The sequence below is a fragment of the Semicossyphus pulcher genome, unplaced genomic scaffold (genome assembly GCF_022749685.1).
Source record: "Semicossyphus pulcher isolate SPU_LCO1_2020_fin unplaced genomic scaffold, fSemPul1.0.p SCAF_5, whole genome shotgun sequence".
Lineage (NCBI taxonomy): Eukaryota > Metazoa > Chordata > Actinopteri > Labriformes > Labridae > Semicossyphus > Semicossyphus pulcher.
The window spans coordinates 15,139,606-15,152,807 of record NW_027211726.1 but is presented as its reverse complement, the minus strand read 5'-3'; the positions used below and the strand labels follow the sequence as shown (position 1 = coordinate 15,152,807).

The window sequence follows — 13,202 nt, the reverse complement described above, 5'->3', positions numbered from 1 at the left end:
ATTTTTTTCCTCAAAGTTCATGCGCAAGGGTGAGGATGTGAGCGACTTTGACAAGGGCCATATTGTGATGGCTAGACGACCGGGTCAGAGCATCTCCAGAACTGCAGCTCTTGCGGGGTGTTCCCGCCCTGCAGTGGTCAGGACCGACCAAAAGTGGTCCAAGGAAGGAAAGCCAGTGGACAGGCGACAGGCTCTTGGATGTGCGTGGTGAGCAAAGGCTGGCCCGTGTGGTCTGACCCAACAGAAGAGCTACTGTAGCTCAAACTGCTGAAAAAGTTAAAGCAGGTTCTGATAGAAAGGTGTCAGAACACACAGAGCATCACAGATTGTTGCGTATGGGGCTGCGTAGCCACAGACCGGTCAGGGTGTCCATGCTCTCTGTCCACCGCTGAAAGTGCCTCCAATGGGCACGTGAGCATCAGAACTGGACCACAGAGCAATAGAGAAGAAGGCGGCCTGGTCTGATGAATCACATTTTCTTTTACATCATGTGGATGGCCAGGTGCGTGTGGGTCGCTTACCTGGGCAAGACGTGGCACCAGGATGCATTATGGGAAGAAGGCAAGCCGGCGGAGGCAGTGTGATGCTTTGGGCAATGTTCAGCTGGTAAACTTTGGGTGCTGACATTCATGCTGATGTTACTTTGACACGGACCACCTACCTAAACATTGCTGCAGACCCCTTCATGGAAACAGTATTCCCTAGTGGCAGTGGCCTCTTTCAGCAGTATAGTGCGTCCTGCCACGCTGCAATGATGCTTCAGGAATGGTTTGAGGAACACGACGAGTTCAAGGTGTTGACTCGGCTTCCAAATTCCCCAGATCTCAATCCAATCGAGCATCTGTGGGATGTGCTGGACAAGCAAGTCAGATCCATGGAGGCCCCACCCCGCAACTTACAGGACTTAAAGGATCTGTTGCAAATGTGTTGATGCCAGATACCTCAGCACACCTTCAGAGGTCTAGTGGAGTCCATGCTTGACGGGTCAGGGCTGTTTTGGTGGCAAAATGGGGACCTACACAATATTAGGCAGGTAGTCATAATGTTATGGCTGATCAGTTTAAACGGAAAACTAACCTTGAGAGATGCCTGTCAACACATAACCCTTTTTAAACGATAAATAAATAGTTGGATGTTGTTAACATTTTGCTAGCACCGGTTTACAATCTTTGCGCTAAGCTAACTGGCTGCTTTAGGATGACAGCCGTAGCAATATTTACAGGAGTTGTATTCATCTTCCAACTCTCCAACTGAAAGCATACGGATATGGTATCTCCCAAAATGTCAAACTTTGCTTTTATGTACAAAATGGCACCACTCCACTGCTCTTCTGTTTAATAATTCACAGCTTCGGATACCTTACGTAACACTGAGTGAATCCCCGTCTTTGTTAGGATTTACTAAACTTTCTGTCAACCCTTTAATGGAAAAAAAACAGCGGAAAGGAACTGCGAGCGTATCAGTGGGAAACTCTGGCTTGATGTTATCACCCTCGAATCAAAACCCCTCCCCAAATCTAAGCTCGAGTCTCCAAATAGCACCTGGCTCCCTCTGAGAGTGATGGAAGACAAAATGTTCCCTCTCTGAAGGTTTCCCCTTATCTTGCAAACCTCTAAATAACTGTCAGTCCTCAAATATGCAGCAGAAGCAGAAGCAGAGGCAGCACTGTACGGCCAGAAATAATGCTGGCTTCTGGGGCAGTTTGTCACATTGATTTTGAAGGGAAGTTGTGATGGATGTGGCGGTGGTGATATAGAGTGGAGCACCACTTACGCTTGCCCTTGCCTTGCCTGTGACAAGCAAGGGGAGAGGGGTGTTTGTGTGGACGGCGTCTGACGGACATGGTCCAGATAGGTTTTGAACATGTAACCTCGCACACACACACACACACACACAGGGTGGGAAAGATGCCCACAGATATCAGCCAACAGCTGAAACACAACAAAAACACATAAACCCCAGCCAGAGTCTATCAATCAAGCCGAATCAAACCAGACTCCTCTTGCATTTCATCGCTCCGTCTGTTCCCCAGGAGCCGCAGCGCACACATCCTCGTGCTGCTCTTCACACACAACCCGCCAATCTCTCCCGGGCTCGGGTCAGATCTGTGTCCGATCCATCATCGTCCAACCCTGCCTCAAAGGACAAACCTCATCCCACAGCCTCCCCGCCAGCACATGGAAACGTCCACGCAGAACCAAGAACATTCACTCTGACGGGGCCTCAAATGAAAGCCCGAGTTCTCACTGAGGGCTACGCTTTCGGAACGAGAGTCCAAAAATACATCTGCGAGGCTGTTGGTGCTTGAAAAAAACACAACACGCGGAGAGAAATTATAAAAGGGTGAGTGAAATGATCTTGGAATATGTCCACGCAGCCCCTCAGAGGGGAAGTTATGATGAGGATGTTTATGGATCTGTGGAGGAGGGACACGTTGATGGGCCTCTGGCAGAGGGATCCCACTCAAGGCAGACGGACGCGTCACGTGACCACTTTCTTGGCCCAGACAGCTGTTGCCTCCATCTGTACCATCCCTGACCTGCTGCTGTTTTCCCCCTCCTCCTCCTTTATGCTGTATAGTGGAAAACTCAGGGTAACATAGTGCACCTCTAAATGACAACATGAGATCAGCTTCTATTTTACACGAGCTGTCTTTGGACACGCAGGCTGACCCTGAATCTGTTTTAATGATGTTTTTTGTCGTTAATTACATGAACAAAAAATGTCTACAAATTTAAAAACACAGCAGTACAGTTGGATACATTTTAATTGTATGACTCAGATCATGCGGCTCAGAGGACAAAGAAAACAAAAGGCTCATTTTTAATGTTTTAGGCTTTAGGTGAACTCATCAGAGCCGGACAGACCTAATGTGTCCTTGTTAATCAGGAATCAGAGAGCGGGGAGGAGGGGTTGTTCTGATGACGCCCGCTCCCGGGGAAGAGTCACATCTGTGTCCTCTCCTAAGGTCAGCTCCTCTTCACTCCGCGCTGTAAAAAACTGTGCTGTCTGCCCGGCTCGGTGACACATGAAAACACACTCTGAGATTCGAAGGGTGCTGTACACAAAGAGGCGAGGGGAGATGTGTTGACAGTGACTTGGCAGAGACTGTGAGGTGGAGGAGGAGGTCACATCTGGTTTGGGGTGGAACTGAGGCCTTAAAGTGAGACACCGTTAATGTAGATTACAGATGCTGTTATTATATCTGCCCTTTTACAGCAGACGTTTAACAAGATATAGTAGACGAACCGCAGGTGTGATTAATGATATAAATAATCGACCCTGTCACTGTGTATGGCACCTAACTGACGAGGCTTTCATGGTACAGAGACATAGTTTATTATATTCTAAACAGTGTTAACAGACAGCCGTATTGGGATTCTTATTCTGGTTGTGGGCTCCTTTTTTTCCAGCAAAAACATGCCTACATTCCATAAGATTAGCTCCACCTATAAAAGAAACACATGAATTTTCCATGTTTTCCACATGTGATCACACGTGCACAGATATGATCTCATGCAAAATGTTCCAAAACCACGTTCCCCATGTGCAGAGGACGTGTTTCATACGCAAACACATATGTTCCACATATTTTAGGTCGCGTGTGCGTGGAGTATATTGACGTGGCTCAGCAGAAGTTCAGCATGCAATAACTGTTAACTGATGACTATAAGAAAACATAATCAATATCACACAAATAGTAGTAAACAAAAATGTGCATATTTGAGCTGATATTGAAGTACATAGTTGAACCTCTCTCTATTTTTACCCTGATTTGAATGTTGCTCTTTATTATTTAAAGCAGTTTGATTCTCTCTTCTCTGCATCTGTTGTTCTGTTTGTTTAATGTGTGTCGTCATTTTTGTTCTCTCACATTGCACTAATAAAAAAAAGGTTCATTTTAGAGGTGACAGTAACTTTGCTTAAAATTACTGTATGATCGATTATGTACGTCAGAGAAGAGGGTCAAAAAGTTTCAGCAGCTGCAAACTAACAAATTCCCCCTGATGTGTTTGGGTTTGGAACAGGCTGTTTGGCTAAAGCTCTATGTTGATCTATAGATTCAATAACAGTGATGTAGTGTCTAACATCAACTTGAATCTGTAGCTATAATTCAGTATTTTATTTCTTGTGAATAATAAATCCTGGATTGTCATCAGAAAAGGTCACTGCTGTTTTACAGACACACCTCATATCAGCAGTGCCCTCTAGTGGTCAAAGTCAATACTACATACACACATAGCTGCCAATATGAGTGTTCTCATACTGAAGAGTAAAACACTGAAAATATAATATTGTTGTCGTGGCAATTTATTCTAGACACTATAGTGCAGTTGTTTGCATAAACCAGCTAAATTCCTATAATGTTACAAAAGCCTTCTACTGCAGTTTACTTAGTTGTGAAATATGGGGTAGATTTAGTGAAATGAAATTTCTAACAGCTTTGGTATTTGAACATTTATTGGTGCTTTCTGCGTTTTATTTTGCTATTTTACATTGAGGGGAAATGCAGAGACTTGAAGGAAAGGCACAATAGAAGATAAAAACAAATCAAATTACAGAGTATAATTTACAGGTAACCAACCTCAGATGAGGTCAGAACATCGTCTTTAACAGAGAAAGTGTAGCTCAGTCTGAACCCAGCTCTGACCATAGGTCTGCACTGGGATTTTAAACACCCTAAACAAACTAGACCAGCTGATCTAAGACACAGCCGGTGTGTTTCAGATTGTTTGGAGTTTTCCTACCCTGATGAGAAACTACAGTAGATTCCCCAGTGATCACTGGTGTAGCGTCCACAGTCCAGCTTCTCCAGTCCCACGAGGGCCATGTGGTCAGGGGCCAGGCGCGGGACGCCGTCTTTGGAAGCCGGCCGGAAGTAGACCCGGTCAAAACGACAGCGACTGACGTAAGGAACAGTCTTGTTGCTGTTGGCTTTGGTGTCCCATGTGTAGCGGCAGTGCTCCTGCTTTCCCAGTCGCTCCCACACGTCGCAGACAGTGGAGGGGAGACCCACTTTGGCCACCTGAGAGGGAGAGGTACACCCTGTGAGTACTAAAGAAAACTGAACCAGAAGTTGAAAATGATGCAAAGACAAATTAATGACCTCAGTGTCCCTCAGGTTGGTGTCCCCTCCAAACAGGACGGTGACATCATCCGGCGCCTCTCTCATCCTCTGCATCGTCACTCTCAGCTGCTTCATCCGCTCCTCTGCGTGGCCTCTACAGCTCTCAAAGTGTGACGTCATCAGGCAAAGCTTCTGCCCTTTAAAACTTGCCTGATATAAAGGGGAAAAAAGTGTTACCTAAAGGTGAGCTAAATTTAAGCACATGACTCTGATTACGTAGACAGCTATCTGCACACGAACCTGAGCTACAAGCAGATTCCTCATCATTTGAGTGGTGGGGTACGTTACAATCTCGCTCTCCAGGAATTTAACTCGTGACTTCTTCAGCATCATGCCGGTAAAGTAACCATCTTCACCACCTGATCAGCAAGTGAAGAGCAGCGACAGTTTGAACTGCTTAACTGCTTAAACGGTTCAAGCTTAAGCCATGAGAGTGTGACAGTTCAGAATGGAATCTAACCATCATTCATGTTATTATTTCTATCTTTGATTTTCCTGCTGTGGCAAAACGTGCTGTCTTGAAAATACTGTACCTTCAATGATTAGGTAACTGACAGCCCGTTTCTTTAAGTACTGGACGTACGGCGGAATGAGCTCCTGTAGGAACACCACATCAGGAGTGTATCTACATGAAGAGAAGAATAAAAAAAAAAGAAGGAAGACGTATCATCTGCCTTATAACCCTGGGAGCTGACCAATATGTAACCGTTGCACCCCTGAGCTACAAATTGTGTGGCTGAACTCGATATCAAGAGTTTGAATAAGAAAGATTGCTTTGATTGCCCACCAAAAATTAAGCAGTATGAGTGTATAAACACAAGCTTACAAGACTAAGAAGGAGCACAGGCCTCTGGCGCGCTCTGCAAGATTGTCTGTATCGAGTCCATCCACGTTCCAGGAGATCAGAGACAGTTTGTTGTCGTCTTCGTCTGAGGGTTTACGTGCAGCTGGACTGTCTCCGGTTAAATCTATACTGGAAGTTTTTCAAAGATTGTTCACAAGTAAGAATACAAAGAGCCATGGGTAAAGCTCATCACATACAGTTAAGTTAACTTGTGGAAAAAAGGGGGAAAGACAGTAGCCTTACCAGTCTGCTGGAGGTTTCTCCTCAACCTTCTGCTTCTTTGTTTTGGGGGGGCTGGAGTCGGTGTCTGGAAAGTCTTCTTCAAATACTTTCTCCAAGTCAGCCTCAAAGAATGAGTTCAAAGCTCTCTGAATGACAAGTAATAGTTAAAGTAAGTCGGGGCCTATTGCCTGACCATTGTCATGCCATCCATGACATTTATCAGCACTGAAGAGTAAAATAAACAGCAGATGTGTTGAACTCTATTTAACAAATGCATATTGGCCGTTAGCTGTAGCATTCTGTATCTAGCTGAAACAATAATTTAGCAAGTAAATGGCCTCAGTTAGTTTTGCTACTGTACCTCCATCTGCCACTCATTTTCAGCCAGGTAGCACTGAGCCACAGCGCTGTCAGTTCCCGCTACTGCTGCAAACTCATCACAGAGGCGAGTTCTGTCCTCTTCCTCATTAGAAACTGACGGTTTGTCCTGGCGGGATGTAGAGGCCATCTTCTAGCCTCTAGGTTTACTCACTAAACAAGAGAAAAGGAGCTAAACCTCCATTTTATTTCATGTTTTTTTTCTCCAAGTTATCTTGTATGTTACAGCGAAAGGCTTCCGTGTGAAACTTAAGCTAATTACATTAAATTCCATAGCGGCATATTCTGCTTTGTTTGAGAAAAAGTGAAACGCTCTGGATAACACGTACAGTTACTAAATAAATAACGCCATTTAGTCTGTATTTTTGCCTTTTACTTCTAATTTACAACTCTTCTCGAAGAGCCATTTAGCTCGCACGTTATCTTTAAGTTTCGCCCGGACGAATTTATAAACGCAACAGCTTCCGGTTCGTTGTAAACAGAAGTTTGACATTGGTCACATATCTAAGAGCGTTAATATGGCTTCGTTGACTTTAAACTCGTTAAGACAATTAATGAAAGCAATGTTAGATACTCCAGGCTTCGACAGAGTCCTGAGCAAGGTAAAGATACACATTAAATAAGGTTTATAAAAAAAAAAAAAAGGATCTGTGAGCATACTGTGATCCTTATCTCAGAAAGCACTGGTTGTTCCATTCTCACAAATACCTTTGTGGGGTTTTTTTTCTCAGGTGGACATTTTGTCAGCCAGCCCAGGTAAGTTGGTATGTGAGATGAAGGTAGAAGAGGAACACACAAACCGAGGAGGCACGCTGCACGGCGGGTTGACAGCCACCTTGGTCGATGTCATCTCCACCGTGGCTATCATGAACACTGAGAGGGGAGCACCGGGAGTCAGCGTGGATATGAACATAACGTGAGTCCATGAACAGGGTAAACCTTAAAAACTGTTCAATTTGTATGTTTTATATTTTATATCTTTATATAATTTATATCTAACGTCCTGTATTGTGTTTTTGATAACCCTAGATTCCCAATACAAGGACCTAAAACCTAGAGAGCAACCAATTAAAATGCTAGTTGCTTATCTATTTACCGACCACAAATTAATATTTATTTTTCATTTCAGTTGACCTTGGGGTCATACTTTATATTCAGATCTTTTTTTGCCTAGAAGTGGCCATGGGTTAATACTGAGTCTAAATATACAAAGTTCAGTTTTTAGTTGTAGTATGTAAATTGACCTACTTTTCCTAAACCTATAATTGGCCCATTAGAAAACACAGAGGATATGATCTCAGCTTCTTCAACAGTCCTAATATCAGGCTTAGGAAAAATAAGTCAATGTTTAAAAATCGCCTTCATCACAGGGGCTGTCCTGACAATCTGTGGTGTCAGCTTATCTTAAAATAAAATTAATGTTACTTCACACATGCCTACTCTCATTCATTCCCACTGTGAGTTTGACCTTGACCTTCTGAGTGTTTACCAGGTGAGCTTGAAGATTAACTCCAGAAACTACAAATGACTGGAAACAAATGTCAATGTCTTACAGATACATGAATGCTGCCAAGATGGGAGAGGACGTGCTGATCACAGCTCAGGTTCTGAAGCAAGGACGGACGCTGGCGTTTGCGTCTGTAGACCTCACCAGCAAGGCCACAGGGAAGCTCATAGCACAAGGAAGACACACTAAACACCTCGGCAGCTAAAGCGTCTCTACACTGTGCCTGACTGTAAATTACATATCATGTAACTCCAGTCAAAACAAGTGACTCTGAGTGGCGATGTAAACTCACCTCTGCCTGTAAATAGCTTTCAGAACTCCTGATTGTGAACAAAGAATTAACATTGCTACAGATCCTTTTCATGGCTGGTGACCTAATGTTGCTGCTGTTACACATACATTAAGAGAAACTAATAGCAGTATTGTCATTGTCTGTCCTGGCCTTAATACTGTATCATTGGTACTGTATCATGCACATGCAATAAAACAAATGGACAAGAGTTATGCTTTCAGAATTTGCACTGTATTGGGATATGCTCAGCAGTATTGATTTGAGAATCAACAGAAAAAACCCAGAAGTTACACGCCTTAAACCCTTTCAACTGAACACACTGAATCAACAAGGAGCAAAATTATATGTACCTCATATTTTTGACAAAAAAAAGCCAGCAAAAATCCAATTTAATTTATGAGCATGGCAGCAAATTATCTGAATTTTTAGTAGGTCAAATTAAACAAAAATCAGTTAGCTTTCAGCAACTTTGGTTAGGTTTGTTAAACATTAAGTGTCACATTTTCAGCTTCTCACCAACCCACATCCCAAACAAAACAAAACATAAAACATCAGATTTCAGTAGCTTAAATCAATGGTGCATGAGCGGCTTGAACGGTGACCGAGACCTTCAACGTCTAACCAACATGTCTCAACTTTGTGCACAGTGCCTTTCAAGTCACTCGAGATTTTAGCGAAGGCCTGCCTAGCATGTTTCAGAGAAAAGCAAATGACACCAAAACATTTTTCAAAAGTCCAGCAAAAAAACTAAGGCGGTTTATAAGAAGCCATACCTACACCATATGATTTTACAAATATTGTTCATCTTGTTTTCTTTGCTTACACAGGTGTTTTAACGCCTAGTCACACCTGTCCTTGGTCAAAAGATTGTGTAAAGTTGTTCTAGAAACTCCATTGACATTACAAACAAGCTTTAACAATCCTCTCTTATGACAACAAGGATATAAAAACACGTCCATCTGAGAACCACCGTGAAGACCTGTGTATTGTTTGTTCCTGTTTTGATGCAACATAAAGAGTTCCTTCAATGACCGGTGCTGTTGACAGTGCGGCTCCAAGAGAACAACCAACCACTCAAAATCAATGTTCGTGCAGGTTCAAATAAACAAAACGGATGAGTGAGTAGGAGGGGATGAAGAAGGGGGGTGAAATTAAAAAAAAAAATGGGGGAACCAATCCAAAAATGGCAGAGAGAAGAGGAGGAACATTGGGAGCGTGAGGGGGGAAAAAAAAGGATGGGAACTGAATCAGCTTCAGGTCAGGGAGGGGAGAACGAGTAGGTAACAAAAGAAGGAGAGATCCAAGCACAAGTTCAAATCTTTTAAAAGGAAACAGGTGAAGATGAGTACATCAATTTGCTTCTGAAGGCTTAGGCAGGAGGGAGGGGAAGGGCTTTTCCCTATGTTGCTAGGTGGAGCAGGAAGCCCTAATCAGGCATGTATGGGCGGAGGTGATCCTCGATGTCTCCCACACCCCAGCAGGTCAGCTGGTCCTGGGGCAAGTACAGGCAGAGGCTGCACAACTTGAAAACTGTGGCCTTGGTTTTAGGAGTCTGCAGAAGTGGACAGAGAACATTTTAAGTGTCTCAGAGAGCTGTCTGAGGTTTCAGTTATTACAGGTGCGTCGTCATTTCAGTGTAGTGACTCACCTGTAAGTGCTGTCTATCCATAAAGAGAAATACAGACTGAGTTGGGTTGTTCATGACCATTCCAGCCTTGTCTTTACGACTCAAAGCGTGTAAGCACTGCTTCTCGTAGTCTCCATGATGAAATTCAAACTTGGCCTGTAAATAACAAGAAGACACGTGAGCCAAAAAGTTCATTAGTTACAAACAGGCTAAGGCCAGGTGACACATGTATCAAATTAATCTGACTATTTTTTTGGGGTTTGTTTTGATTTATACCTTGTGAAAATTAAAGAAAAAAAAAAAAAGTATTTTCACTCCAAAAAATATCTTGGGTGATGGTACAAACGTTTTGGGACCGTTGGTTGGTCATCAAGAAATGTAAAGACACATTAAGACAACTTGGGAATACATGATGACTCACAGTTTCCTAACATTATGTTAATTAAACAATCAATGAGTATCTCTTAAAAGTAACTGACCTATAAACTATGAAAAAAATAAGCATGAACTTTTGGCCTAATTACAATTAAAAAAACAAAATGTTTTAAACATTTTGAGCCCATGTGATCTGACTTAGTGCCTCTACTGACCTGAACAGGCCTAAAGGGTTCATCATCGGCCCCCTTCCATCTGGAGAAAAGCAGGCAGACAATCTTCTCAATATCGTTGCGTGGCCAAAGGATGAAGTCCATCTCCTGTGTGCAGCCTATCACATCCTACAGCAACATGAGAAGAAAGTACAATGTCAAAAACTGAAGTGGACATCGTCTTCTTTAAAGATCACAAAGGTCAACTGGCTTACCCTTCGCATTGACTGGTATCGGGGGGCGTGTAGTTGCACAACATCTTTTTGCAGGAGTTCTATTGAGCTCTCGAGTGAGTAGCTGGAATCCCGCACACCTCGTAAGATGTTTTCTTCATAATTGTTGGTCATCACTGGCACAACCTCTGCGACCTCAAAAAGTGCAGACTTCTTCTTCTGTAAGAACAGATACAAACGTACAAAGTATTTTAAGTCATCATTTGCCTCGATCGTAGAAAAGGAAACAGATTTGAATAAGACATTAAAATTATGTTATGGTCTGAGAGGCGAGAGTGTCAACAACTCTTCCAGTTTACTGACAAACCTTTTCTTTGAAAACGAAGGCTATATAAATCTTGAAGTCAAACTGGTCAGCCAAAGATTCCCTTTTCTTCCGAAGCTGAGCTCGAAGTCGATTTCTTGTCTGATTTCTTCGTGAAGTTGGGTCCCCCATGGTTAGATTTTGATGGTATCGTCTTCCTCTCTCGTGCAGAATATTTTGGCTACACTCTCTACTCTTGTATTTATACGTTGGATAAAGGATGGAGCTAGCTACCCTTTGCAGAAACAACGCATCAAACAACTCTAGGCTAGATCTGTGAATTACCCACTAACTACCAACTGAAAAGGTCAACAAATCAGACAAAACTAAGTCATTTTAATTTTTGTAACAGGGCAGTGTCGAGGAGGGGAATGATCAACGAGCTAAGACTACATCTCCTTATACCTTGATCAGAAATCCATGTTTAAGACATGACTTTAAGCCAAATTAGCTTTATTCTCAACCTGCCATCGACAAGGGATTACAAGAGATTTAAATGAAAGAGCAACTAATATTTGACTAACTTTTCTTCTGTATGTAACTAAACTTAAGAGAGACGGCTGCTACTGTAAAAACCCATACCTGCAATATTTTTAGCTATTGAAATTGAGGAGTACAGACTAGCAAGCGGACAAATGTGTTATTTTTGGGGTCATTTCAAAGTCCCTCATCCATGGCTGTCGTTTTGTTTGTTACTCTGTAGAGACTGCGTTATGTGCGTATTACAGACAGATTGGGGATACAGACAAACATGGCAGGTAAATACAGATGCCAGGAGATGTTGGCACCGGGTAACATCGAAGACTACTGCGAAAGTACCTTGACATTTCCTTAACTGTTACTGCCACTCACTCGGCCCACGGCCTGCGGTGCTGCCACTGCTGATAGTCATGATGTGGGCGTATTTTTAGCACACTAGCTAAGGTGAGCTAGCAAGCTAATCTAGGCATTCACTTCCAACACTAACTAGTAGTGACCCAACGGTGTAGCTACATCTTATCTTCTGACTGATTGGCTTAATTGAGGCCCATGTGAGGTTGGCTAGCTAGCGTACAGTCATCTTTCCACGCGTTTACATTTTCTCGCCCTGTTCAACGTGACTGCCAGCGCTGTGAGAGTCAAGAGACCTGCAGGGGGGACTGACTAGCTGGTTTCGCTTGTGCTCAGCATTTTAGCTCGATATAATTCGCTTCAGTCGTATCTTGTCAACAACTACATCGACTAAAATCAGCCAAGGGAATCAAGAGCCAACCAACGACGAACGCTGAATGGCGGAATAAACGTTAGCTAAACAAAATCTGCCCTTCCCACGTCTGAAGTTTCGAGGTGTTTGTTTTCTTTCTCTTCTTTTCTTCAGTCGTCACAACCTCCGACTCGCCCTGCTGCATGCCATGTCAAGATAAATCGACAATCCAGCTGAAGTCCTCCGTTCTTTCAGTCGACATGTGGCGCGTTCTGTCTCCCGGCGGGCCCATATTTAACGGCGTGTCGTCCAACGTTTTTCCGTTTGGTTTCTTTGTGTGTTTTTTTCAGGCAGCTAATAATGGCACACACAAGCTCGTCGAACCACAGCCTCCCCAAAATGGCTGCACCGTCAACTACAAAGATGTGACGTGTGATGACATGTGACCGCACGAGGAAAAAAAACAACAGCACAACGGCAATGGGTAATGTTAGTACGGAAGAGGATTAGGGCCACTGATTTTTTTTCCCCGAGGCTTACCTTTTTCTCAGAATCTCAATTTTTTTAGTGGCCCGAATCCTTTTCCGTAGTAATATATGAATGCCCGTTTCCGCCACTTGGATAGTAATTATTTAAAGTAATTATATTGAGATACTTTCTCAATATTGAGATACTATGTGAAAATATTGAGATACTATGTGAAAATATTGAGATATAATATATAGTTTCCATGGTGTAATATTTGCTCAACTACTACTTTAAGAAATAATAATCATAATATACGTTCACGCATTCAAAAAGATATTTCTAGTACCCCTACTGTTGTATCCATACAAACATACATACAACATACAAATATCTCATTACCAATAAAGCAAGGGACGTATCCTGCTAGTC

The 13,202-nt window shown here is 42.9% G+C and overlaps 3 protein-coding genes across 3 annotated transcripts; 1 reads left to right on the top strand and 2 right to left on the bottom strand.

Annotated features, from left to right (window-relative positions):
- Nucleotides 1-4,443: 4,443 nt before the first annotated feature.
- On the bottom strand, nt 4,444-6,776 carry tdp2b (tyrosyl-DNA phosphodiesterase 2b). The gene is made up of 7 exons (XM_069681640.1): nt 6,556-6,776; nt 6,216-6,340; nt 5,955-6,101; nt 5,662-5,753; nt 5,369-5,487; nt 5,108-5,278; nt 4,444-5,026 (listed from the first exon to the last, which is right to left on the bottom strand). The coding sequence occupies exons 1-7, from the start codon at nt 6,700-6,702 to the stop codon at nt 4,745-4,747; spliced, it is 1,083 nt and encodes a 360-aa protein (XP_069537741.1). The 5' UTR covers nt 6,703-6,776; the 3' UTR covers nt 4,444-4,744.
- Nucleotides 6,777-7,039: 263 nt separating this feature from the next.
- Nucleotides 7,040-8,577, top strand: acot13 (acyl-CoA thioesterase 13). The gene is made up of 3 exons (XM_069681488.1): nt 7,040-7,174; nt 7,304-7,488; nt 8,128-8,577. Exons 1-3 carry the CDS (start codon nt 7,091-7,093, stop codon nt 8,282-8,284), a joined length of 426 nt encoding a protein of 141 aa, XP_069537589.1. The 5' UTR covers nt 7,040-7,090; the 3' UTR covers nt 8,285-8,577.
- Nucleotides 8,578-8,580: 3 nt separating this feature from the next.
- On the bottom strand, nt 8,581-12,719 carry cunh6orf62 (chromosome unknown C6orf62 homolog). The gene is made up of 5 exons (XM_069681487.1): nt 11,126-12,719; nt 10,801-10,977; nt 10,589-10,714; nt 10,020-10,154; nt 8,581-9,923 (listed from the first exon to the last, which is right to left on the bottom strand). The coding sequence occupies exons 1-5, from the start codon at nt 11,252-11,254 to the stop codon at nt 9,798-9,800; spliced, it is 693 nt and encodes a 230-aa protein (XP_069537588.1). The 5' UTR covers nt 11,255-12,719; the 3' UTR covers nt 8,581-9,797.
- Nucleotides 12,720-13,202: the final 483 nt, after the last annotated feature.